The 20,229-nt window shown below is 36.6% G+C and overlaps 6 protein-coding genes across 11 annotated transcripts; 2 read left to right on the plus strand and 4 right to left on the minus strand.

Annotated features, from left to right (window-relative positions):
* Positions 1–36: 36 nt before the first annotated feature.
* LOC103872249 (PHD finger protein ALFIN-LIKE 7) lies at positions 37–2,040 on the minus strand. The gene is made up of 5 exons (XM_009150581.3): positions 1,511–2,040; positions 1,287–1,319; positions 817–1,045; positions 587–707; positions 37–511 (listed from the first exon to the last, which is right to left on the minus strand). The coding sequence occupies exons 1-5, from the start codon at positions 1,587–1,589 to the stop codon at positions 221–223; spliced, it is 753 nt and encodes a 250-aa protein (XP_009148829.1). The 5' UTR covers positions 1,590–2,040; the 3' UTR covers positions 37–220.
* A 683-nt stretch (positions 2,041–2,723) lies between these two features.
* Positions 2,724–4,763, minus strand: LOC103872250 (inositol oxygenase 1). 4 transcript variants are annotated; one of them, XM_033272142.1, is made up of 8 exons: positions 4,470–4,763; positions 4,206–4,317; positions 3,824–4,092; positions 3,622–3,734; positions 3,418–3,540; positions 3,267–3,336; positions 3,016–3,176; positions 2,724–2,942 (listed from the first exon to the last, which is right to left on the minus strand). In XM_033272142.1, exons 1-8 carry the CDS (start codon positions 4,501–4,503, stop codon positions 2,916–2,918), a joined length of 909 nt encoding a protein of 302 aa, XP_033128033.1. In that variant the 5' UTR covers positions 4,504–4,763; the 3' UTR covers positions 2,724–2,915. The 4 variants fall into 4 exon arrangements, with proteins under 4 accessions (XP_033128033.1, XP_033128034.1, XP_009148830.1 ...); XM_033272143.1 differs by having other exon boundaries at positions 4,206–4,311; positions 4,470–4,759; XM_009150582.3 differs by having other exon boundaries at positions 3,824–4,110; positions 4,470–4,754.
* A 1,179-nt stretch (positions 4,764–5,942) lies between these two features.
* LOC103872252 (protein TOM THREE HOMOLOG 1) lies at positions 5,943–8,397 on the minus strand. 2 transcript variants are annotated; one of them, XR_633667.3, is made up of 12 exons: positions 7,969–8,397; positions 7,798–7,888; positions 7,663–7,715; positions 7,495–7,587; positions 7,352–7,423; positions 7,172–7,244; positions 7,040–7,085; positions 6,842–6,905; positions 6,695–6,748; positions 6,528–6,605; positions 6,285–6,428; positions 5,943–6,205 (listed from the first exon to the last, which is right to left on the minus strand). XR_633667.3 is itself a non-coding variant. In XM_009150585.3 (11 exons), the coding sequence occupies exons 1-11, from the start codon at positions 8,143–8,145 to the stop codon at positions 6,336–6,338; spliced, it is 894 nt and encodes a 297-aa protein (XP_009148833.1). In that variant the 5' UTR covers positions 8,146–8,397; the 3' UTR covers positions 5,943–6,335. The 2 variants fall into 2 exon arrangements, 1 of the variants encoding a protein (XP_009148833.1); XM_009150585.3 differs by having other exon boundaries at positions 5,943–6,428.
* A 1,419-nt stretch (positions 8,398–9,816) lies between these two features.
* Positions 9,817–13,777, minus strand: LOC103872253 (peroxidase 4). Its single transcript, XM_009150586.3, has 4 exons — positions 11,143–13,777; positions 10,853–11,044; positions 10,460–10,628; positions 9,817–10,373 (listed from the first exon to the last, which is right to left on the minus strand). The coding sequence occupies exons 1-4, from the start codon at positions 11,341–11,343 to the stop codon at positions 9,982–9,984; spliced, it is 954 nt and encodes a 317-aa protein (XP_009148834.1). The 5' UTR covers positions 11,344–13,777; the 3' UTR covers positions 9,817–9,981.
* Positions 13,778–14,073: 296 nt separating this feature from the next.
* On the plus strand, positions 14,074–16,235 carry LOC103872254 (mitochondrial carrier protein CoAc1). The gene is made up of 7 exons (XM_009150587.3): positions 14,074–14,501; positions 14,599–14,684; positions 14,746–14,953; positions 15,033–15,165; positions 15,440–15,624; positions 15,717–15,851; positions 15,951–16,235. The coding sequence occupies exons 1-7, from the start codon at positions 14,358–14,360 to the stop codon at positions 16,041–16,043; spliced, it is 984 nt and encodes a 327-aa protein (XP_009148835.1). The 5' UTR covers positions 14,074–14,357; the 3' UTR covers positions 16,044–16,235.
* Positions 16,236–16,742: 507 nt separating this feature from the next.
* LOC103872255 (plant UBX domain-containing protein 7) lies at positions 16,743–19,787 on the plus strand. Of its 2 annotated transcripts, none has more exons than XM_009150588.3 (10): positions 16,743–16,898; positions 17,031–17,162; positions 17,528–17,655; positions 17,750–17,854; positions 18,159–18,381; positions 18,458–18,535; positions 18,623–18,691; positions 18,774–19,023; positions 19,094–19,371; positions 19,460–19,787. In XM_009150588.3, exons 2-10 carry the CDS (start codon positions 17,061–17,063, stop codon positions 19,625–19,627), a joined length of 1,401 nt encoding a protein of 466 aa, XP_009148836.1. In that variant the 5' UTR covers positions 16,743–16,898; positions 17,031–17,060; the 3' UTR covers positions 19,628–19,787. The 2 variants fall into 2 exon arrangements, with proteins under 2 accessions (XP_009148836.1, XP_018508147.1); XM_018652631.2 differs by having other exon boundaries at positions 16,767–16,899; positions 17,036–17,162.
* The last annotated feature ends 442 nt before the right edge of the window (positions 19,788–20,229 follow it).

A 20,229-nucleotide genomic window follows, 5' to 3' on the forward strand; every position in this document is an offset into this window, starting at 1 on the left:
AGGCATAAAGAGCCAAAATTGAAGTCTCATACCAAGAAGAGAAATAGTAATAGCTAATTGACTATAGACTCCTTTAAAGACATAATTTTTATAAGAATCACAAGACAAAATTAGTCACAGCATTTTGATAATAACAGTAAAGATCAACAAGAAAAAAAAAAGAGACATTACTAACTGTAGTTTCAATCACATTCAGACTACACAATCAAATGCAACTGTTTCAAGCTCTGTGTTTCTTGTTGGAACCGCAGCAAGAAGGGCATTTGTAATGTTTGATGTGCTCAGCCCTTGCAGGTGTGATCTTGACGCATTTTCCATGGAACCATTTCTCACAAGTATCACACCATATCCAGAACTCCTCTTCTCCATCATCGCTCTCTCCACAGACCCCACAAAACTCACCTTGCCCCTCGCCTTCCTCCCCATCATCATCTCCGCTCTCACTTTCTTCTCTTGATGGTGGTGGGGGGGATCTCTTTGCAGCCTTAGTCTGAGATTCAGATTGGCGAGCCTGCATGAGGAGAGAACGTTAACAAAGAGAGATAGATAAATAGACTGAGAATTAAACAGGAGGCTTCTATTATACCTTGACACCACCAGACTTGCTTCTGCCACTGTTACCAGACTGATCCTTGGATTGCTTTGCGTTGCCAGTTACAACCTCGAAAATGGTTGGGAGATCATTTATCATCTTGAACAGCCTCATCCTGAAACAAAATTTAATTATATAATACCACCAGTTACAAACATGTGGCGTTACCAAACATGTGTACTCAAGAACATAGAACACAGAGCAGAGAAAGGAAGCTATTATACCTCTCGTTTTTATCAAAAGAGAAACGAGCACCAAAGTAGAAGGCAACAGCGATGAGCCAAGAGTCAGAGTGAACAGCAATCAAAGAGACCCAGTTTTCCTCTGGCATACCGTCCCTTGAGAAGTTGATGCCAAGAGCTGGTTCAGGAAGCTCAGGAGGGACCTCGTCGACAGGAAGATTAAGCTCCCACGACCCATTTGGAAGTCCGTAGAGACACAAGTTTTCATTGGCTGCACACATTAAAAAAAAAAACAGAATTACCCTTAGAAAAGGAGACAAACTCAAACTACTCCGAAGAGGAAGATAATGAAAGATCTACAACATTAGGACACTGACAACAACTGTACATAAAAAAAAACAAAGAAACAAGAGTTCATCATCACAAACTAATCCATAACCTCAAACTACTTGAAAGATAAAAACTTTGTGAAATAAAGCAGAGAAGAATCAATGCGGGAGGATAAAACTCACCAGGGTCACACTTATCGTAAAACTTGCGTACATCTGCACCCACAGAAAAGAAAAAAATCATGAATCAGTCAAAATCCCAGCAAAATAAAACACGAAAGGTGTTAACTTTATGCTTTAAGAATGAAGAACAAACGGTTACAAGGCTTGAGAAAGAAACAAGCTTTAGATTCGAAGACAGGAAACAAAGATTCGAGAGATGAGAGAGAGAGAAGGGAAGTATTAACCAGTAGTGAGAGCTTTGATGAGACCAGCTCTTCTTCCCCTAAAGTCCTTAAACACATCTTCAGCCGCGCGTCCCTCCATCTGCTCGCAAAACACCGGCGGTGAGAATGTACGGAGAGAAACCAACAAAAAAAAAAGAGCAGCCAAAGATCGGTTTTTTATTTTATTTTTCCCTCTCTTTCAGCCAAGCTCTGTATTTTGGATTCGGAGAGAGAGAGAAAGAGAGATTATATATTGTGAGAGAGAGAAGAGAGGAGAGAGAACCCTAGAAACGAAAAAGGAAAGACTATTCGGGGGAGCGCTATGTTGTATGTATCAGATTAACAGCGGCGACTCTTTTTTGTTTTTTTTTTTTACTCAACAATTCAACATGTATATTTAATCTCTATATTAAATTTAATTATACTACTGTTTGTCTCTTTGTTTTTTTAGTCTAGCTGACTAGTTCTAAATTCCAATATTTTATTACTGTCATTTCCTATTTTTCCTTTATTTTAAATTTTTAAGTCAACAGTTTAATATTAGTAGTATTTTTTATGGAGTATAAGTTAGTAACATAGGTGTTCAAAAAAAAAAAAAGTTAGTAATATAATTAAAAAAATAAACAAAAAAATTAATGGACATATGAACATTGACTAAAAGAGGTTTCCAACCTGAAATCAGAGTCAAGAGTAAGAACCATCTCATGGTCATTCACTTCGTAGGGGAATAATTATCATAATTTTATTTTCTTTGAGGTTGGGGTTAAGGTTTTGATTACCTCTGCTTTAGTATAAGTTAGTAATATAATTTAATTTTAAACACAACAAAATTAATGGATATATACATTGACTAAGAGATTTCCAACCTGAAATCAGAGTCAAGAGTAAGAACCATCTCATGATCCTTCACTTGGTAGGGGAATAATTATCATAATTTTATTTTCTTTGAAGTTGGGGTTAAGGTTTTGATGACCTCTGCTGTAGTGTAAGTTAGTAATATAATTAAAATTTTAAACAAAAAAAATTACTGAATATATAAACGTTGACTAAGAGATTTCAAATCAGAGTCAAGAGTAAGAACCATCTCATGGTCCTTTACTTGGTAGGCGAGTAATTATCATATTTCTTTTAGAGGGGGAGTTAAGGTTTTGATGAGTGATGACCTCTGCTTTTAGTTCTCTGATATTACAAGTCTTAAGGTCTAATTATATTAGCATAGTTAGAACTGTTATAATGAGTGACAAATACTTTTTAGACTTTCAACCGAAATGTACCACTGGGAAATAATATTAGCAAAAATGAAACAACACTCTGATTTATTCATCAAGGCACATTTTCTGCCTTTTAAGTTTACACATATTTGAGTCACATTCTCATCACATCCAACTTTATTAGAAAGCCTCCTCCTCCTACTTGTGACTGAGTTTCACCATTTTAACTTTGCCGGAAAGTACTGCCAACAATAAACACCGATTATTACTAACCCGCAGGTTTGCTTCAAAATTGTAAATATGAAATATACATACCTTGTTGATAAGGGAGAGATAGTATGGTTTCACTTCCTCAACTTTAATACGGACTTTGCTTTTGCTGTAGAGATCAAACTTATTAAACACTTTCAGCCACTTCATGTTCTCTCTGTCCTCGTCGTTCATCAAATGCTTGTATGCTTCTGACTTGTGAAGCGCTATCAACACACAAACATGAATAAGATAATCTTGACTCGTTTATTTATCGGTGGATTTGAACATATCAGACACTAGTAAATTCCATATACCGTAGAACGAGTGGTATCTGATAATGAAAAGGCCAGCCGATGGTAATGTAGTCTTGTTCTTCTTGGCAACCTGTGAAACAGAGCGACTGCATCAAACAAAGATTCTTATATGCAAACGTAAACAAGTGTTGAGACTGTAGTTTGCTTATACCAGGTACATGTAATCATCATGCCCCCAAGACATGAACACGTTGTCAAGCCCACAGCCTTCGTTGTATATCCCGTACTTGGTGTTGTAACTCGGGCTGTTGAAGTCTGGATTCTCCTTGAAGTACTGCATCAAGAAACATGGAATCAGTTTTTAAAATGTTTTTAGTTTTTCAAAGTGTATTAAGGGGATCTCTTATATATATACCTTGTGGTGAACAATAGACTCATCAAAAGCACATCCCACTGGATATGTATCACCAACAACAGCCCATTGAGGAAGCTCACCAAATGAAGAGTGGAGAAGAACTTTTCCAAGATCTGATTCACATACACACACCAAAAACAAAATCATTACAAAACGGCCGGTAATTAAAAAATATATTTAATATGCTATCAATAGAAGTTACCATGGATAAGACCGGTCAAATGGAGCCAGTCTTCATCAGGGTAATCTTTTCTGATGGCTTCAGCTGTCTGAAGCAAATGTTCGATCTGAGGCTCGTCCAAGTCAGGATCACTCTCATCGATAAACTCGTTAAGAAGCTCACAGCATTCCCAAATACTCATCTCGGTTCGGTTTAGCTTTCCGTATTCCTCTCTCATCCTCCTAACGAAGTCAACGGTTTGGCCAATATGATTTGTTTTGTAAAACTCCTCCACACTTCTCCTCCTCTCACTTTGAGCATCATAATCCCTTTTTTTTATATGACAACAAGAAGTTTCGATCTTGCAGTATATGGACCTAGGTAATAATAAAAATATGAAAAATATTCAAAGAGAGAAATTTACCTGAAGGTGTGACCAAAAGAGTTGGTGTGAGGAGCCACAAAACCTCCATCATCTAACACCAACTCTGTTTCTTCCTCTGTTACATTCTTCTCTACATTATCATTACCTGCATCTTCGTAAACTCAAATTCAATCATCAAATTCTAAAAACATAATCCAAGCAAACCCACAAAAGAATATAAGCTGAAATTTAATCCAAAATATTCATTGCACAATATTATTAGCAGATCATTTCAAGACTAGAGAGGTAAAGAGATTCACGAACCATTGTGATCAGAGTGGTCGATGAGAATCGTCATGGAGATTCAGATGAATAAACCAAAGGTAAAGGATGAGGATGGGAGACGAAGCTAGGGTTTGGTGGTGAAGACGGCGAAAGGAAGTGTGATGGTTTATATAGGAGAGGAAGTGAGTCCTGAAGTGTGAATAAAGGAGGAAGTGAGCCCTTCGCCATGTTTTCAGAATCAGGACTCGGAAAGAGTCCTTCGATGGCAATAAGTTCAAAATCTCCCTCTTTTTTAGGTTTAGTGTTCATGCAGACAAAACAGACAAAAGAAACAGCTGTACTAAAAGTGGAGATGAGTTAAGACAATGACTTGGTGCGTGGTTAAGTGCGTGTTTTAATTTATTTCTTTGTACATTTGTCAGATCTTAGTGATTAAATATTAATTAACCAACTTTTTATTTTACATTTTTGCTTTTTAACTACTTTGAAATTTGCTTTATTCTCGGCTTTTAAAAGTTGACAAACTACTTTTGTTTTGAAGTATACAATAAACCTATGTTTTGTAAAAAGGTGGTAACAAAACTAACTGGTCCATAAAAAATCTAAAGGTTATTAAACCAAATCATAATAAAACATAGCAATAACTAGATGTTAAAACATAAAGTTCCTTTTATAAAATGATGAAGGGCCTAAAATGTAACGAATCTTCTGATATTTATTTTCTCTTGTTTAAAATCTCGAAGGTGAGCCGTAAAAAGATTGCTGAACAACCACGTCACTTTAACGTAAGATTCACAAAAAAAAGGAAGAAAAAGCCAACTCGGTTGGCTCCACATGACGTGGTGCTTCTCTTGTCTTAACTAGATAGTTTTTGTCTTTGTCCTATATCACACCGTCATTTTCTTGAGAAACGCGATGGAGGCTATTTCTTATGAGTCCTTGGATCGGTAAGTTTTGTTTTTTACTGATCCGGCGACGACGTGTGCTTATACGACAAAAAAATTTAGTAAGAGAGTTAAAAAGAGGAAGACGTCTCGATTGCATGTGTGCTTACTAATCTTAGCAGTACGTAACAAAATAATCCCCTACAATTCACGGTTTCCACTGGTTGCGTCTTCATTTGAACTTTGTTGTAAGCTTAATTAGAACTATTGTTTTTTAATCAATCGACAGATCATAATAAATTTGTAAGATGATTCTTAACTCTTCCTACAATCTCAAATTTATCAACTTAACCGTTATATACCACTAATTTCGTAAGTTCTACATGCTTCTAAATTGCCACAAAATAGGTAAAATAAATAGCGTTGTAAACAGACAAACTTCAAACTAATTACAGAATTAGAATCAAGCCAAGGCATAATTGTAGCAAAGCAAATTTCACCTAAGCTTCAATTATGTCAAAAGTCGAATAGAGAAGAAAAGAATGGTAGCAAGATGACCAACCAGCCGAAAGCGACGAACTGCATTTAATTTTTTCTTAAAAGCAAACACTGAATGCATAGCCAGCAATGATCCATAAATACCAATGATCATTGAATTTTAAACACAAAGTTGGAAATCTCAATTAAACCATTGCAAGGTATGAACTCTTATCATTCTGAGACCATTAGTTAATAAGAACAAGAGAGACTATAACTACTAGTTAAACCATATTCAATTAGTTTAAGAAGATATCTCACAACTGATCATTCTTCAATCCTTTACATGTACAATTATATCTATGAAGAGGAGCAAGATCCTCCCCACGATTTACCTACACGATCTTAACACTCCTGCTTAAAAAAAAAGAAGATATTAACGTTCCACCATTTTCAGCTGTTTGAATTGTTTCTCTCTCTATTATTGTATTACCTCAGGTGTTTCAATTGTTTGCATCCATCTCCATGGGATACACTCTCAGTTTCACTGAATCTGATGGTACTGTGTGATACCGCGTTTTGGTGGAAGCTTTCTTAGTATAAAGAGGACCAGAGAAGAAGGTAATATCTCCACCAACTGTAATTAAACCAGATAACACGACTTCTGTTAGAGATTTTCAAAACAAGTTTCACACTTCTATTTTTACATCCATGATCCATTATGTATATAGCTTACCAGGTAATATATGAAATTTAGGATGGGGTGATCCAAGACATCAAGATCCGCTGCATCGTCGAACGCATTAAAGCACATCTACACCATTAATGAAAAAAGATGAAATAAAAAGCTCTTTGTTAGCTGTAGCTTCAAAATTTGACCACTAGTATCACTAATATGCTTACCATGATACATCTGATGAGGAAACACGTAAAGCATATGCTTGTCACGTAACCAACCTGTGTCATACGCATAAACAACAACACATAAATTGGGTAAAGTAAATATGAAACTTAATCTGTCAACTTTCTAGTTTGAAATTCACGTTTCACCTCTTGCAGCTTCTTCCGCCTCCCTTTGGATTCTACTGGAAACCGTTGCAACATTAGGAAAAGCCTGCGAGGAGATAGTTTATCATCAACAAAAATGATATCAAACATCAAATTCAATTGTGGCAGCAGGTAACAAGAATATAAACGAAGCTACCATCATAGTGTAGCATTTGCAAGTGACAAACGACTTATTATTACCTTCCTCCATATAGTAAAAATCCAAGGGCAGCGAACAATGACACACCTGCAATATACATATTCACAAGAATTGAGATGTAACCGAATACAAAAAACTATCTACAAGGATGAATAACACTTCAAGCTATTTACATGCAAAGAACATCTTGGAAATGATAACCGTAACGTGAACAGGCTTCCACCACAATACCAACCAAAGTGCAATCTGAAATTAATGCATTCACACGAAAGATCAGAGCTTGAAAACCATATCAATCAGACACAAAGGATGCGAGGCAATATAACAACAAGTTTAATAGTATTAATTTTCACCTGAACTACATAGACAAGGGCATTAATAGTGAAGAAACTTGGCCTCAGTCCATCAGTTGATACAGCACGTGCCTGTTGGGACATAGTAAACATTAAACAACAACGCACTAATTAAAACATATACACCAAAAATCAGACTCTACCTGGTAGTAAATCTCAGCCCAAAAGAGGACAAGAAGCGCATACGTTGTGAAAAAAGCAAGACTTGGAATGTCAAGCAAGATATGTTGTAGAATCTACAAGCGCAAAATCAGACCGTCAACGAGGTTGATATATAATCACAAAAAGTCAATGAAGACAAACAAACAAACCTCTGGCTGCATGTTCTGTGCATCACGCCTGAAGACAAACACTAGAGCTCGAACTACAAAGAGGAAGAAGAGTACAAAACAATCAACAAATTAAAAGATAGACAACAAGATCACGTTTTTGCAGCTAACACACACCTCCGTTCACGACGAAATTGAGAAAGTGAAAGACTTTCTGCGTCGTCCATCCGTATTCTGGAACTCTCAATTGTATTCTTACCAATTGAATCTACACAAATAAAAAGAATGTAACATTTAAATCAAAATTATACATTTTTATCAGCAAAGTTCGATTCATAATCTCCGTACCACAGCAATGACGGAAACGACAGCGTATAGGAAAGCGAGGATGTGGAAGATACGGTCTTGCCAGACCGGAGACTCGTTCACGTCCCACCACCAATTCGTAGCCTCCTTGAGGTTAAGCGATGATGCCGAGGAAGACGACGACAGAGAGTGCATCAGAAACAAGCCGCGGGTTCTCATCTCATAGGAATCAAATGTAGTCGGATTCGTTGATGGTTTTAGCTTCGATCAATGAATAGAGAATCGAATAGAATCGAATCACTTCTCCTCTCTCCTTCTCCTTCCTTCCTTGTTTAGTTTTTTTTTGTTTTTTTCCTGTTTTTTTTATAGTGTTCTAGAAATAAGATTGAGAACGACCGTGATGGGGAAATATACCGAGAATGACGTGGAAGCAATAGAAGAGCAGATTTATAAAGTAACTTGAAGTAGCCGGTGATTCTTTCGAAGAGGACAAGTTGTGGTGACCGACACGCTAAGTTGTTGTCATTGTTCCACGTGGAAAAGCCAAGGCTAGCTGGAAATAAAATTGAAGTTTACAACACCTCTCATGAATTCTCAAATGATATCTCCCAATTAAAATCTCAAACATGCTTTATCTCTCAATTATTGAATTTTTTTGTTGAAACTAAAATTTAACTAAACTATAAGAATATTTATATTATTCTTTTTAGAGAATATTCCCTCTGTTTTTTAATGTAGTTAGTTTTAGGTGAATGCACAAATTTTAAGAAAATTATTAAAATCTCAAACATGCTTTTTTTTTTCCATCTGATAGTTATTATTAAGGGATTAAGCCCAACAAAAAAAATCATACATTTAAAATATACACAGAAAGTTTAAGAAACAGAATAGGCAAATTTAACATAAACCTAGGCCGTCAGCCCATTAGCCGGAAACCCATTACACCGAAACCCTAAAAACAAAAGAGGCGCCGCACCGCGCGCTGAGAGGACGAAACACGTGTTGAAGCTTTAGCAAGCGATGGACACGCGTCACAAGACCGTTGCTCCTTCACCGCTTTGAGTCACCACCGGGAAACCGAACGTCGTTTCACCGAGACACCGGAAACCGTCGGAACCATGAACTCCAACTCATTCAAATTCATCATCTTTGGTCCTTTCACCGGAGAGCATCCATCGAGAACCTCGAGATATCATCCAATCGTAGAACCACCACACCCACACGATCCATACATCATCACAAATCCTGGAATCACCTCACCACCATCAGCGCCTGAGCCCTTTCCACGGAGAACGTCCATCGAAACCTATTTCGAGATCTCATCCAGGACCTTCACACCACTAATCACAAAAGATATTTAGAACACAAACACAACGGGTATTTTGCAAATAGTCGGCGTCGTAGGACTGAGAAAGTCTCCACCCCCGGGATCATAAGCCGGCGAGAACGGAGCCAGAGAAGTTTTCTTCTACCGAAAACAGTGCCAGCGAAACCTGCATAAGGAACAACGGCTTCTCAGAAGCAAAACCTAAAAAACGGGAATGATAGAACACCGGAGAAAGCTTCATCTCATCTCACAGATGAGAGAGAGAAGTCCCGGTCTCCGTCCTCCTTTTTTTCGTCGAAAACAGTTAACCTTAAACAGTCCAACTTTCTACTCAAACATGCTTTTATCCTCAATTATTGATTTTTTGTTGAAACTAAAATTTAATTAAATTATAAGAATATTTATATTATTCTTTTTTAGATAATAGTATATGAGTTTTAGACTTTTTACTGATGCCTAGCTAATGCTCCTAGAATTTGTAACTAATAACATTAACATAGTAAAACTGAACATTGATTTGGAAAAATTCGGTTTGGTTAGTTTTAAAGATTAGAACCGTGTAATATATGAAAAACATAAATTTTTATTCCAATAATATTCAGATGACAAATGGATTATTGAAGAAATCAGTTACATACAATTACAACAATGAAACAAATTTAATGGGTAAATGTAAAAAATAATAACATGAATTTTACAAAGTCATCAAACTTTCCTGGAGAGAAGTATTAATTAACCGCAGTGCATATCCTTCGGATTTGTCCAGCTGAGCCGGTGAGTGTCTGAATATCTCCCATCTTGATCATTGCAGCTCCAAAATCAGACGCAAATCTAGAAGGGTTTCTGCTATATTCCGACACAATACTGTCCGTAGAAGCCCCGGCTCCGAACAAAACCTGATCACTCGCCAAAAGTCCTTTCTTCTGCATCAAGCTTCTGTAATAGTTATTGTCGAACGAGTTTGGTGTCACTTGATCAAGAGGTGCTAGATTTGTATCCCCACCGTTGACCGGACAGCGACGCTTACGTGTGCTCGAAAAACCGGCGTCGATGTCACTCGAGTTGTCGTACAGCCTTTCCTTGAACGTTACGCATTGAGCTTGCCCTAATGTATGAGCTCCTGTATATATAGGGTTCACGTGTGTCAAAAGCAAAGCCATTAGGAGAAAAATCGATAACAAATAAGTTTTTTTTATTGGGACTGACCTGAGAGAGCGACAAGGTCTCTAGTGTTGAGACCTTTCCGAAGGAAGAGATCAGAGAGCTCGTCGAGACTTGCCCTGAAACTGGGGAGATCGCCACTGTCTGCTATAGCTCTAAACGCAGCGGTGGAATCTCTCCGGCCAACCTTTACTGCATACTTTGGACCTCCGACCTATTGATGATGCCAAATTTTACATACTTAAGAATTAGTTAGAACTATGAAAAATCGAATTAAGTGTTATAATGCAATTGTTTTATGTTGGCTTTTTCATTTAGCTGTTATAATATAGTGTTAAAAAAGTGCATGTGGTTTCCCCAAAATTAACAACGCACAACACAACGTTTAGTGAACATATATGTTTGTGATCGTGCGTACATATATTACTAAGTACTTACGTATTCGGAAGCGTCTCTAGCAGCAACGGCAATGATATCAGCGCAAGAAACGACACCAGGACACACTCTCTCAACAGCTGATTTGGCTTGGTCGATAACTTCAAACCCTCTCGCTGATTGAAAGTTCGGGACTGCATCTCTCTCACTCTCCATGGTAGGAGTTGCCACGAGCATGACCGATGCATCACAACCCTTCAAAAGAAAAAATCAAAACCAAACATAAATTTAAGAGCTGTCTATTAACATGGTGTGTATACATGCATTAGACGATCATATGTTAATATACATACGTTAACGAAGCAGTCGTGGAAATGGAGACGGATGAGAGAAGCAGCCATTCTACGTTCACGGCTGATGGCGGTTCGGATTGAGGATCGGATGGTTGATAGAGCGTTTGGGCAACTTTGGTCGTAGAAAGTAGGAGAGAGCTGTGCTTGACAGAAACAAGAGAAGCTTAATAATAGCAACACAAGAATCTTGAAGATCGCCATAGTAGTGTTATAACAAGAAGTTTTCTCACTTAAAACAAATTTTGTAAAGAGCTAATGGATAAGTGATTTGATGAGCTGAATATATTTGATGTGAGTGATAGAAATGAGACGAAATAAGCCCTGATATATACTAGCGAAATAATCAAAGTGCGGTCCCTTTTAGCTGCGGGAACGCGTGGTAGTATATATGCCCTTCTGACCTTTTCAAATACGTTGCCTTTTATTTTACGTATTGTTTTTATTATTTTGCTTGATAGTGAAACAAACTAAAATGATTATATTCTCTTCTTAGATTCAATAATTTGAAATTATAATATTATTTTTAGGTAAACTCTAGTAAATTTACTTTAATTAAGAGTTATAGCTTGTTTTAAATATTGAACATTCTAAACTTAAATTATAATTTTATGATTATAAGATGTTTGTTTTTAAGAGAAGAGTCATGTATATTCAGGAGTATTTGATTATTTCCCCTTCATTTTCTACTCTTGCATCACTTTAACATTTTAATCAAAAGGAAACTGAGTAAAGTATCCGAATTAGGTTTAGATTATGGAGTATAGTTCAATATACATATTAAAATGGTTACGCAAAATTTTGAAAATTGACTTTTGACTTTGGAAAAGTAGCGAGAGAGCATCTTTGATAGGCTAGTGTTTTGAGGAATTGTCCATACCATAACCATAAGTGGTGACGAGGTTGCTTCTTAACTTGTTCTTCTTTGCCTTCCTATTTTGGGAAGACAGTTTGGAGCTTACTAGACGAACATAATTGAATTGGCCTTTTCATACAAACAATTAAAAATGAACGTTCGAGACAAACACATTCATATATATGTACTACGCATCTGTTCTATACATTTGTGGTGGCCACACATATGGTGTGAAATTATAATGGTCTTAGGTTTCCACCGTGACATGTATTCATGTCACATGATATCTCCTTTTTATCCCTTCTACAGTTTTTTGACGTTAAGTTCTAATGAAATGTAAGAAATAATCAAAAGAAAAGCAAAATCATGTATAACACAAAGAATTTAGTCTACATGTCATGTAATTTTTTTAACGTGTCATCAAAGTTTAATTCATGATGTTAATAAAACAAGAAAGTTATTAATCGAAACCCCTGAAAATACTAAAACACAATTTCGTTTGGATACAAATATTATGATGTTTTTATGCTTGATCTCTGTCTACCGTCGTCCGTACACATATTAACGATCCAAACAGAATTACTGATCGATGAATAAAATTTTGATCTCAATCATAAACATGGGTATAGTGATCAGGAAATGTTGTATTTTATAGTGATGGGTGTGGAATTATACACTGTAATAGTTAGTTTTAACAACACAAAACTCGACTATGTGATTTAAAGAGATTAAGGGAAATCATATGAATAGCGACAGTACATATCAACATGATCTGTTTTAACGCAATTGACCTTGTCTTGCTATTTACAGCACTACAAATTGACAGCTCAGGGGCATCGCAAGTCTCATTAACCACACAATAGTTTTACGTCAATCCCAATTATATTTGCTAAATAAAAATTACCATTCGTCGGTGTTGAGGCTTATTTTGTTAGTATGGCTATGAACTGTTTTCCTAATTAAAAACTTCTGATCATTATTTTATATAGTGTTCTTCAAATTTTGACTTTGAATTTTTTGGTAGTCAATTATTCCTTTCAAACTAATTGCACTAAATAATTGCTGGTTAGAGGTCTTCAGACCCAAATTTCAACCTACATTATTAAAAGATTAAACAAATTATAATCGCTAACTAATGATGTTCTCTTTTCCTTCTTCCTCAATTTTCTTACTTATTTTCGTTTATAATTTACCCAATTTTGGATTGTGTAGATGAAACCTCTTAGGGCTTGTAACACTCAACATCTCAAATATCATTTTTGATCAATATTCCCTAACAAGAAAAGATAATCAGTTTTTTTTTTTTAAACAAAAAAAGAAAGAAGAAAATTCACTTTTCTGTTTTGCGTACGGAATAGAGAGATCGAGACCAAGTTATGATGCGATTTTCTCTAAGGTTCGTGCTGATGATGATGAGCATCATCCTAAATCCTAATACTCTCGATCTATCAAACACAACTTACTCCAACATTCTAGGATCATCAGTCTTCTTAAAACGCTTTGTCTAGGATCCAATCATACATTAGAAGTTAGAACCGCCATTGCTCATGAGTCGGGATGAGAGATTCCATGGCTGGCATTTGAGGCTCTAGCAAATAGTAGTGACTTGATCAACTTTCTAGTTTTTTTCACGAAAAAAAGGCCGCAACAAAAGATATCTCGCCGATCGCTCTCTCTGGTCGGTCAAAAATTTGTATAGATAACGTTTTGTTAATTAACACAAACGTTTGAAATTTAGCGTAACATGCATGCAAATGTAATTGATTTTAGTTAAAAAAAATATTAAATTATGTTGATATAAAATTTTATTAGTCTTGTAATACCAAATTTGATTATTTCGGACAATGAGATATTCGGATAAAGTCAAAAACAAGGCGGGCCTTATGTGTATGGGCCAACTAGTGTACATAAAATGGTGTCACGTTGAGGACAAGGTCGTTTTCAGTGCCCGCACATGGAATATACTTTGACCTCTCGTAAAAAAAGGAAAAGCATCTCTGTTTCTTGAAGAAAGCCTATGAGAGAATGCGCGACCAATAAAGTAAACAGAGCAGAGCAGAGCAGAGACCAAGTTTGAATCTTCTCCGATAACTACGTGATATCTTTCAATTGGATCTGAAGATTGGTTTTATTCTTATGCGATTGGAATGATTTGATCTTCGTTGATCGTCGCAGAGTGTCTCACTCAGTTGATGAATATTACTGTAACAGAGGAGGAGGAGGAGAATCTGCTTCAGTGTTCGTTTCTGAAACCTCTCAGCTTCATCACAAGTTTGAGTTTTGAGAAGAAACCTGCCTCCAACGTAAACCCTAGATTTAGATGGGATAAGGCAGAGATTCTTCGTGTGTTGATAACTTTGAGATGGTTTCTTCACAAGGCTCTGACGTGATGAGCCTTGTGGATACATTGCCTGTTCTTGCCAAAACCCTTATCGCAGGTGGAGCTGCTGGTGCAGTTGCTAAAAGTGCTGTTGCTCCCTTGGAAAGAATCAAAATTCTATTGCAGGTGAGGTGGCCTTTTTTTATTCATCAAAATGTTTCAGTGCCTCTGATTACATATGAAATGTTTTTAAGTTTTCACCATCTAATGATCAACTCCACAGACTAGAACCAACGACTTCAGGTCCCTTGGTTTGACCCACTCACTAAAGAAGGTCTTACAATGCGACGGTCCTCTCGGATTCTACAAGTAAGTTCCTTTGTGGTTTCATAACTCTTATGTTTGCGCTAAATCTCTTGAGCTCTTGCAGAGGAAACGGAGCGAGTGTTATTAGGATTATCCCTTACGCCGCTCTTCATTACATGACGTATGAAGTCTATCGTGACTGGATTTTGGAAAACAACCTTCCTTTAGGCTCTGGTCCCGTTGTTGATCTTGTGGCTGGTTCAGCCGCAGGTGGAACTGCAGTTTTGTGCACGTACCCCCTCGATTTAGCTCGTACTAAGCTAGCTTACCAGGTGCCTGAATTTTATTATCTCGATCTTCTATAGACTTTTTAGTTTCTCTGCTGATCGCTGTTATTATTTGTATATAAAGGTTTCTGATACAGGACAGAGTTTCCGAGGTGGTACCATTGGCTTTTACCGCCAACCTGCATGTTCAGGCATTAGAGAGGTGCTTACAATGGCTTATAAAGAAGGGGGACCACGTGGGTTATATCGAGGCATAGGTAACACTCTCAAAAGTTGCTTGCATTAATGTTTAAAGTGTACTATTTCAAGTTGACACTTGACAGAGGCAGCCCACTTCATCAATAGTTATTAAACGTTCGGATCAAGGCAACACCAACTCTATAAGGAATTTATTAGTCTAAACTTTGTTGATTTAGCTTAACAAAATGACTCTTAAACTTTTTATTTGTGTGTTGTGCATTGCAATATACTCTATAATTTGGATTTGAAGATGATAATAAAGGTTTGGACTTTCCTGTGTGTGTTTTGCAGGGCCAACGCTGATCGGCATCCTTCCATACGCGGGGCTTAAGTTCTACATATACGAAGAACTGAAAAGACATGTTCCTGAAGAGCATCAAAACTCTGTTCGAATGCATCTACCTTGTGGTGCTTTAGCTGGTTTATTTGGCCAGACTTTGACTTACCCATTAGATGTTGTTAGGAGACAAATGCAGGTTAAAAAAAAATAATAATAATCAAACTAGAAACAAGATTCAAACTTTGCAATAATTTTTCAAAATCTATATGGTTTCTCGTGTGACAACAGGTGGAGAATCTGCTGCCTATGACGGGTGATGGCAGCAACAAACGTTACAAGAACACATTTGATGGGCTTAACACGATTGTTCGAACTCAGGGTTGGAGACAGTTGTTTGCTGGTTTAAGTATCAACTACATTAAGGTAAAAATCTGGTATAAAGTTTTCAATTTTCAAGTGTTTTAAGAGAATGACACCAAGAAAACTCAATCTACTTCCATTGACTTGTCTTTGTGTTGTTAGATTGTTCCATCGGTTGCAATTGGCTTCGCAGTGTATGAGTCAATGAAGTCATGGTTGCGGATTCCACCACGAGAGAGATCAAAACCAGCATAAGGGCTTTTTGTTCATTGGCACACTCTTAAAGCAGAGAACACACAAGATAACACAGTTCTTTTATTTACTTTCTCAGGCAAATTGGCCCCTTATTCTTTTTTACTTTGTAGTGATAATATTCTTTGGATACATGAAGCAAAAGTTTATAAATTTGTTACCAAACGCATATATATACAAAAAAGGTTTGATTTATATGCTGTGCAGCTGATTAAAAGATTTCACTTTTCTTAGCTTGAACTCTTTCTGTTTCAAAATAACTTGTATTTTTTCATTTTAAAATAACGAGTTTTCTCACATATTTGATGAGTATTTAATTATAATTACATAAAACTTTGTGATTATCTCTTTCTCATAATTTTAACCAATAAAAATTTAATAAATTTGTTTTTTGAAATTTATAATTTAATCATCATAATTGATAAAAATATAAAAGTATCTTTTTGAAATTTTTTTTTTTTAAATATGCATCTTGGTGAAAGGGAATGAGTATGAAAATTTTAAACTTAAATAGCAATGGAGGTATTAGTTATACCACAAGTTAATGATATGATTAAAGACTAATAATGTGGGACAATGTCTTAAAATGAACTTGATAGTTACATTTAATGATGGGGCCAATTTCACATGCGTGTATGCGTTTGGGAAATGTCACAAACAACCCTCAACTTACCGTCAAAAATAACTCTCGACTTGTAGGGTTAAAACCGTCTTTTCAGGTGACAAGTCCGAGATAGAGAGAGATATATATATAGATGCGTGTAAATAAATATTGTTGGCAGTGAGAACAAATATCATCATCGGTGTATCTCTTTCCTTCTCCTCCGGCAGGATTCGACTCTACAGATTCATCTTCTGGTAAAAGTCCGATTCTTTGGTATTTTGATTCATGGGTTTTTCTTATTTTCTCCAGATCATTCGAAAAAATCTCGCCTTTTTTTTTGGTTTTTCTCACATATTTAGATGTTTTTTTTTCAATTTCTTCTTCAGGGTTTGTTTGTTTGTCGGAGTTGAGCAGCAATGGAGGGAATGCTCTCTTCGAGTGAGCAGGAGAGATTAGTCTCCTCTTTCCTTGAGATCGCTGTCGGGCAGACATCTGAAACTGCTCGCCAGTTCTTAGAGGTTCGTAGATTTGTCTGTTTCTAGTCAACTGATGTGATTGGTCTGAGTGAGGTTACCCTTGATTGAGTTTCTGATTTCAGATTAGGGCTTTAGATAATATCGAAAGACTGACACTTTTGGGATTGAAACCCTAGATTGGAACACAGATTGTTCCTTTTTGTGTAATAAGATCTCTGTAATGGAGATTAGATTGAGTTTTATTCTCTGTGGTGTTACGATCTGGCATTGTGATTGAGAGTTTATGTGATGAGATTCTTAATTTCTGTTTGGTTGGTGACTCACCACGCTTCTGTTGATAGTTTGTTTTGCTTTCTCTACACTTGTGTAAAACTACTTAACATTAGGATGATTTTGTTGTATGAAAGGCAACAAGCTGGAAACTTGAGGAAGCTATTCAGCTTTTCTACGTGGGAGGCGAAGTTGGTGTTCTTCCATCTGGTGGTACACACACTCAGCCAACGGTCGACGATCCCATGGCTGCACACTCTTGGGGGTATGAATCAATGTTATAATATTCATTTTTTTACTGCAAAGTTTTATCCATTTTTGGTTTGATGAAGCTAATGGTTTTGTGTTACAATTTGTAGGGCGGCTGAGACAGGAAATGAAAGGATGCAGAACGAAGTAGATGAAGTGCGTGCTCCTTTACCTGTTGTGAGGGAGACTCTTTACGGTGACTCTATGTATTATGGGTTAGTCTCTTTTTTTTTGTTTTTCACCCTCATTACTTAGGATCTTAACTACTAAACGATTCTGTTTAGTTTCTGGATTCAGAGGTGGGGTCTAGTTGATGTTTTGTGCATCTACTTGCAGTTTTCGGATTAACTTTTGTCTCAGTTAGCTCTGGTCATGATTAATATCTAGATTACGTTAATACTGCAAAATCAAAATCAGGTCCTGGTCTCTGGTCAAAAGACTTGTCTTCCTGCTAGTTCCGTACCGTTTATGCTGATGGTATACTCTTCTAAGTTCTAATTCACTTGCATTTGTGATTAGGGGTACGAGAGTGGGAAGCTCTCAGCGTGAACCAGCTTCTTTGATTGCTTTCCGTAACTTCAGTGAAGAGCCAAAAAGCCCTGGAATCTGGGAGCCAGATGAGGGTGCTTCCTCTGCCTCTGGCTCAGCTTCTGCACCAGAGGCAGCATCAGCTCCTCGTGATAGCTTGGCCTCCTTGTACCGTCCTCCTTTCCATCTTATGTTACACGGCTCCTTTGAGCAGGTTCCTCTACAAACTTTCATGCTTTTGCTAATTGCTTGTCTGCTTTCTTTACTCTCTAGACCTCCTCTATTGACAGGCAAAAGCTACTTCATCTTCTCAAGATAAATGGCTTCTCGTCAACCTCCAATCTACCACGGAGTTTAGCTCTCACATGGTTACTCTCTAAAACTTCCTTAATGATAGTCACATCTAAGCAAACTCAATCACTCACATCCAGTTTTTTTTTGTTTGTTTCTCAAAGCTAAACCGAGATACTTGGGCAAATGAAGCTGTTTCTCAGACTATCAAGGCCAACTTCATCTTCTGGCAGGTATTAATAGTATAGAATTGGTTAAACCTAAACTATCTTTTTACAGAATTGGTTAAGTTCCTGCTTTGTTTCCGGTACTAAGGTCTATGATGATACCACGGAAGGAAGGAAGGTTTGCACTTACTACAAGCTCGAATCCATTCCTGTGGTGCTTGTGATTGATCCCACAACTGGTCAAAAGATGAGAATGTGGTCTGGAATGGTCGAACCCGAGACTTTGCTTGAGGATTTGGTGCCGTTCATGGACGGTGGTCCTCGTGAACACTTTGCTTCTCTCTCAAAGAAGCGGCCAAGAGGCAGCTTCTCATTGGCTCCTCATTCCAAACCCAAAGGTTTAGTTAGTTTTAAAAAACTTTTCAGCAACTGATTTGGTCTTTTGAAACTGACTTGTTCCTCCTTTAGAGGTTGTTGCAAAAGATGAGGAAGAAGAAGAACTGCAACGAGCATTGGCTGCTTCCTTGGAAGACAACGACATGAAAGAGTCTTCAGATGACAAATCAGCAATAATACCTGAAGAAGAAGTAGTTGTTGAAGCTGTTACAACAACGGTGCTGCCAACGTTCCCACCTCTCCCGGAAGAACCAAAGGGAGGCGACCGCAGCGTTCAATGCAGAGTTGGGATCCGTTTACCAAACGGACAGAGAGTCCAGAGAAACTTCCTCAAAACCGACAGTATTCAGGTCTGCAAATCCTCCTAAGAAACAAACATTGACTCTTGTTATTTGTCTGAGGTTTTCTGAGATGTTGTTGCTGTCGTCTCCATTGTAGCTTCTCTGGTCTTTCTGCTATTCTCAGCTTGAGGAATCAGAGAGGAAGAAGCCACTGAAGCTAACACAGGCGATTCCAGGTGAATCAAAGACGTTGGAGTTTGAATCTAACTTAACCTTGGAGCAATCTGGTGTTGCCAATTCCATGATCTCTGCTACATGGGAATGACAAAATCATATCTATTAAACTTTATCCTATGATGCTGTGTTTTAACTTTTAAGGTTTATTAGATTTGTTCTTTTGAGATTCGACCTTTTGAGACAATGAAAAATTTGTGATATTTTATTTGCTACGAATTGGAAAAATATATATACCTATCATCAGATTATTGCAGGTTTTAAATTTAAATTTGAAATTTAATATTATAAAAATCTCAATGAATTTAATTGGATTGATGATGTTTGTACTAAATGGTCACTATGAGCTTAAATAAGATTCCGTCGTCTATTAACTTTGATGGGTTAACTTTTTTTTTTATATTACTAGGTATTTTTTTGTGAATATTTATTAGTTTATGTTTTATTAATTCAAAAATCAAAATGATAATTTTTTATTTATATATTTTTTTTAATTAAATCAAACATCAAATTGTTTATATATGACAAATATTTTTATTTATACAAATGTTTTTTATTAATATTTAATTATAAATAATTTCATATCTTAATTTTCAATTTTTTTAATAAAAAAATATTATTTCAAGATAACAATACAATATATAAGATAACAACACAGTATAATACGAATTATCTTATTATAAAATATACATG

This window comes from Brassica rapa, chromosome A06, assembly GCF_000309985.2.
Source record: "Brassica rapa cultivar Chiifu-401-42 chromosome A06, CAAS_Brap_v3.01, whole genome shotgun sequence".
NCBI classification, from domain to species: Eukaryota; Viridiplantae; Streptophyta; class Magnoliopsida; order Brassicales; family Brassicaceae; genus Brassica; species Brassica rapa.

What these genes read in the sequence shown, in the direction of transcription:
- LOC103872249 (XM_009150581.3), bottom strand. Translation starts at nt 1,589, where the DNA reads ATGGAGGGACGCGCGGCTGAAGATGTGTTTAAGGACTTTAGGGGAAGA. An exon ending in CATCAAAGCTCTCACTACTG is followed by an intron (nt 1,320 to 1,510) that starts GTTAATACTTCC and finishes CTGTGGGTGCAG; the next exon opens with ATGTACGCAAGTTTTACGAT. An exon ending in GCAAGTCTGGTGGTGTCAAG is followed by an intron (nt 512 to 586) that starts GTATAATAGAAG and finishes CTCCTCATGCAG; the next exon opens with GCTCGCCAATCTGAATCTCA.
- LOC103872253 (XM_009150586.3), bottom strand. Translation starts at nt 11,343, where the DNA reads ATGGCGATCTTCAAGATTCTTGTGTTGCTATTATTAAGCTTCTCTTGT. An exon ending in CTAGAGACGCTTCCGAATAC is followed by an intron (nt 10,629 to 10,852) that starts GTAAGTACTTAG and finishes CATCATCAATAG; the next exon opens with GTCGGAGGTCCAAAGTATGC. An exon ending in AGACCTTGTCGCTCTCTCAG is followed by an intron (nt 10,374 to 10,459) that starts GTCAGTCCCAAT and finishes CTATATATACAG; the next exon opens with GAGCTCATACATTAGGGCAA.
- LOC103872255 (XM_009150588.3), top strand. Translation starts at nt 17,061, where the DNA reads ATGGAGGGAATGCTCTCTTCGAGTGAGCAGGAGAGATTAGTCTCCTCT. An exon ending in TACACGGCTCCTTTGAGCAG is followed by an intron (nt 18,382 to 18,457) that starts GTTCCTCTACAA and finishes CTCTATTGACAG; the next exon opens with GCAAAAGCTACTTCATCTTC. An exon ending in CCAACTTCATCTTCTGGCAG is followed by an intron (nt 18,692 to 18,773) that starts GTATTAATAGTA and finishes TCCGGTACTAAG; the next exon opens with GTCTATGATGATACCACGGA.
- LOC103872250 (XM_009150582.3), bottom strand. Translation starts at nt 4,503, where the DNA reads ATGACGATTCTCATCGACCACTCTGATCACAATG. An exon ending in TTTGACCGGTCTTATCCATG is followed by an intron (nt 3,735 to 3,823) that starts GTAACTTCTATT and finishes TATGTGAATCAG; the next exon opens with ATCTTGGAAAAGTTCTTCTC. An exon ending in ATGATGATTACATGTACCTG is followed by an intron (nt 3,337 to 3,417) that starts GTATAAGCAAAC and finishes TCTGTTTCACAG; the next exon opens with GTTGCCAAGAAGAACAAGAC.
- LOC103872252 (XM_009150585.3), bottom strand. Translation starts at nt 8,145, where the DNA reads ATGAGAACCCGCGGCTTGTTTCTGATGCACTCTCTGTCGTCGTCTTCC. An exon ending in GGCGGAAGAAGCTGCAAGAG is followed by an intron (nt 6,749 to 6,841) that starts GTGAAACGTGAA and finishes CGTATGACACAG; the next exon opens with GTTGGTTACGTGACAAGCAT. An exon ending in TCCTCATCAGATGTATCATG is followed by an intron (nt 6,606 to 6,694) that starts GTAAGCATATTA and finishes TTAATGGTGTAG; the next exon opens with ATGTGCTTTAATGCGTTCGA.
- LOC103872254 (XM_009150587.3), top strand. Translation starts at nt 14,358, where the DNA reads ATGGTTTCTTCACAAGGCTCTGACGTGATGAGCCTTGTGGATACATTG. An exon ending in GAATCAAAATTCTATTGCAG is followed by an intron (nt 14,502 to 14,598) that starts GTGAGGTGGCCT and finishes TCAACTCCACAG; the next exon opens with ACTAGAACCAACGACTTCAG. An exon ending in TTGTTAGGAGACAAATGCAG is followed by an intron (nt 15,625 to 15,716) that starts GTTAAAAAAAAA and finishes GTGTGACAACAG; the next exon opens with GTGGAGAATCTGCTGCCTAT.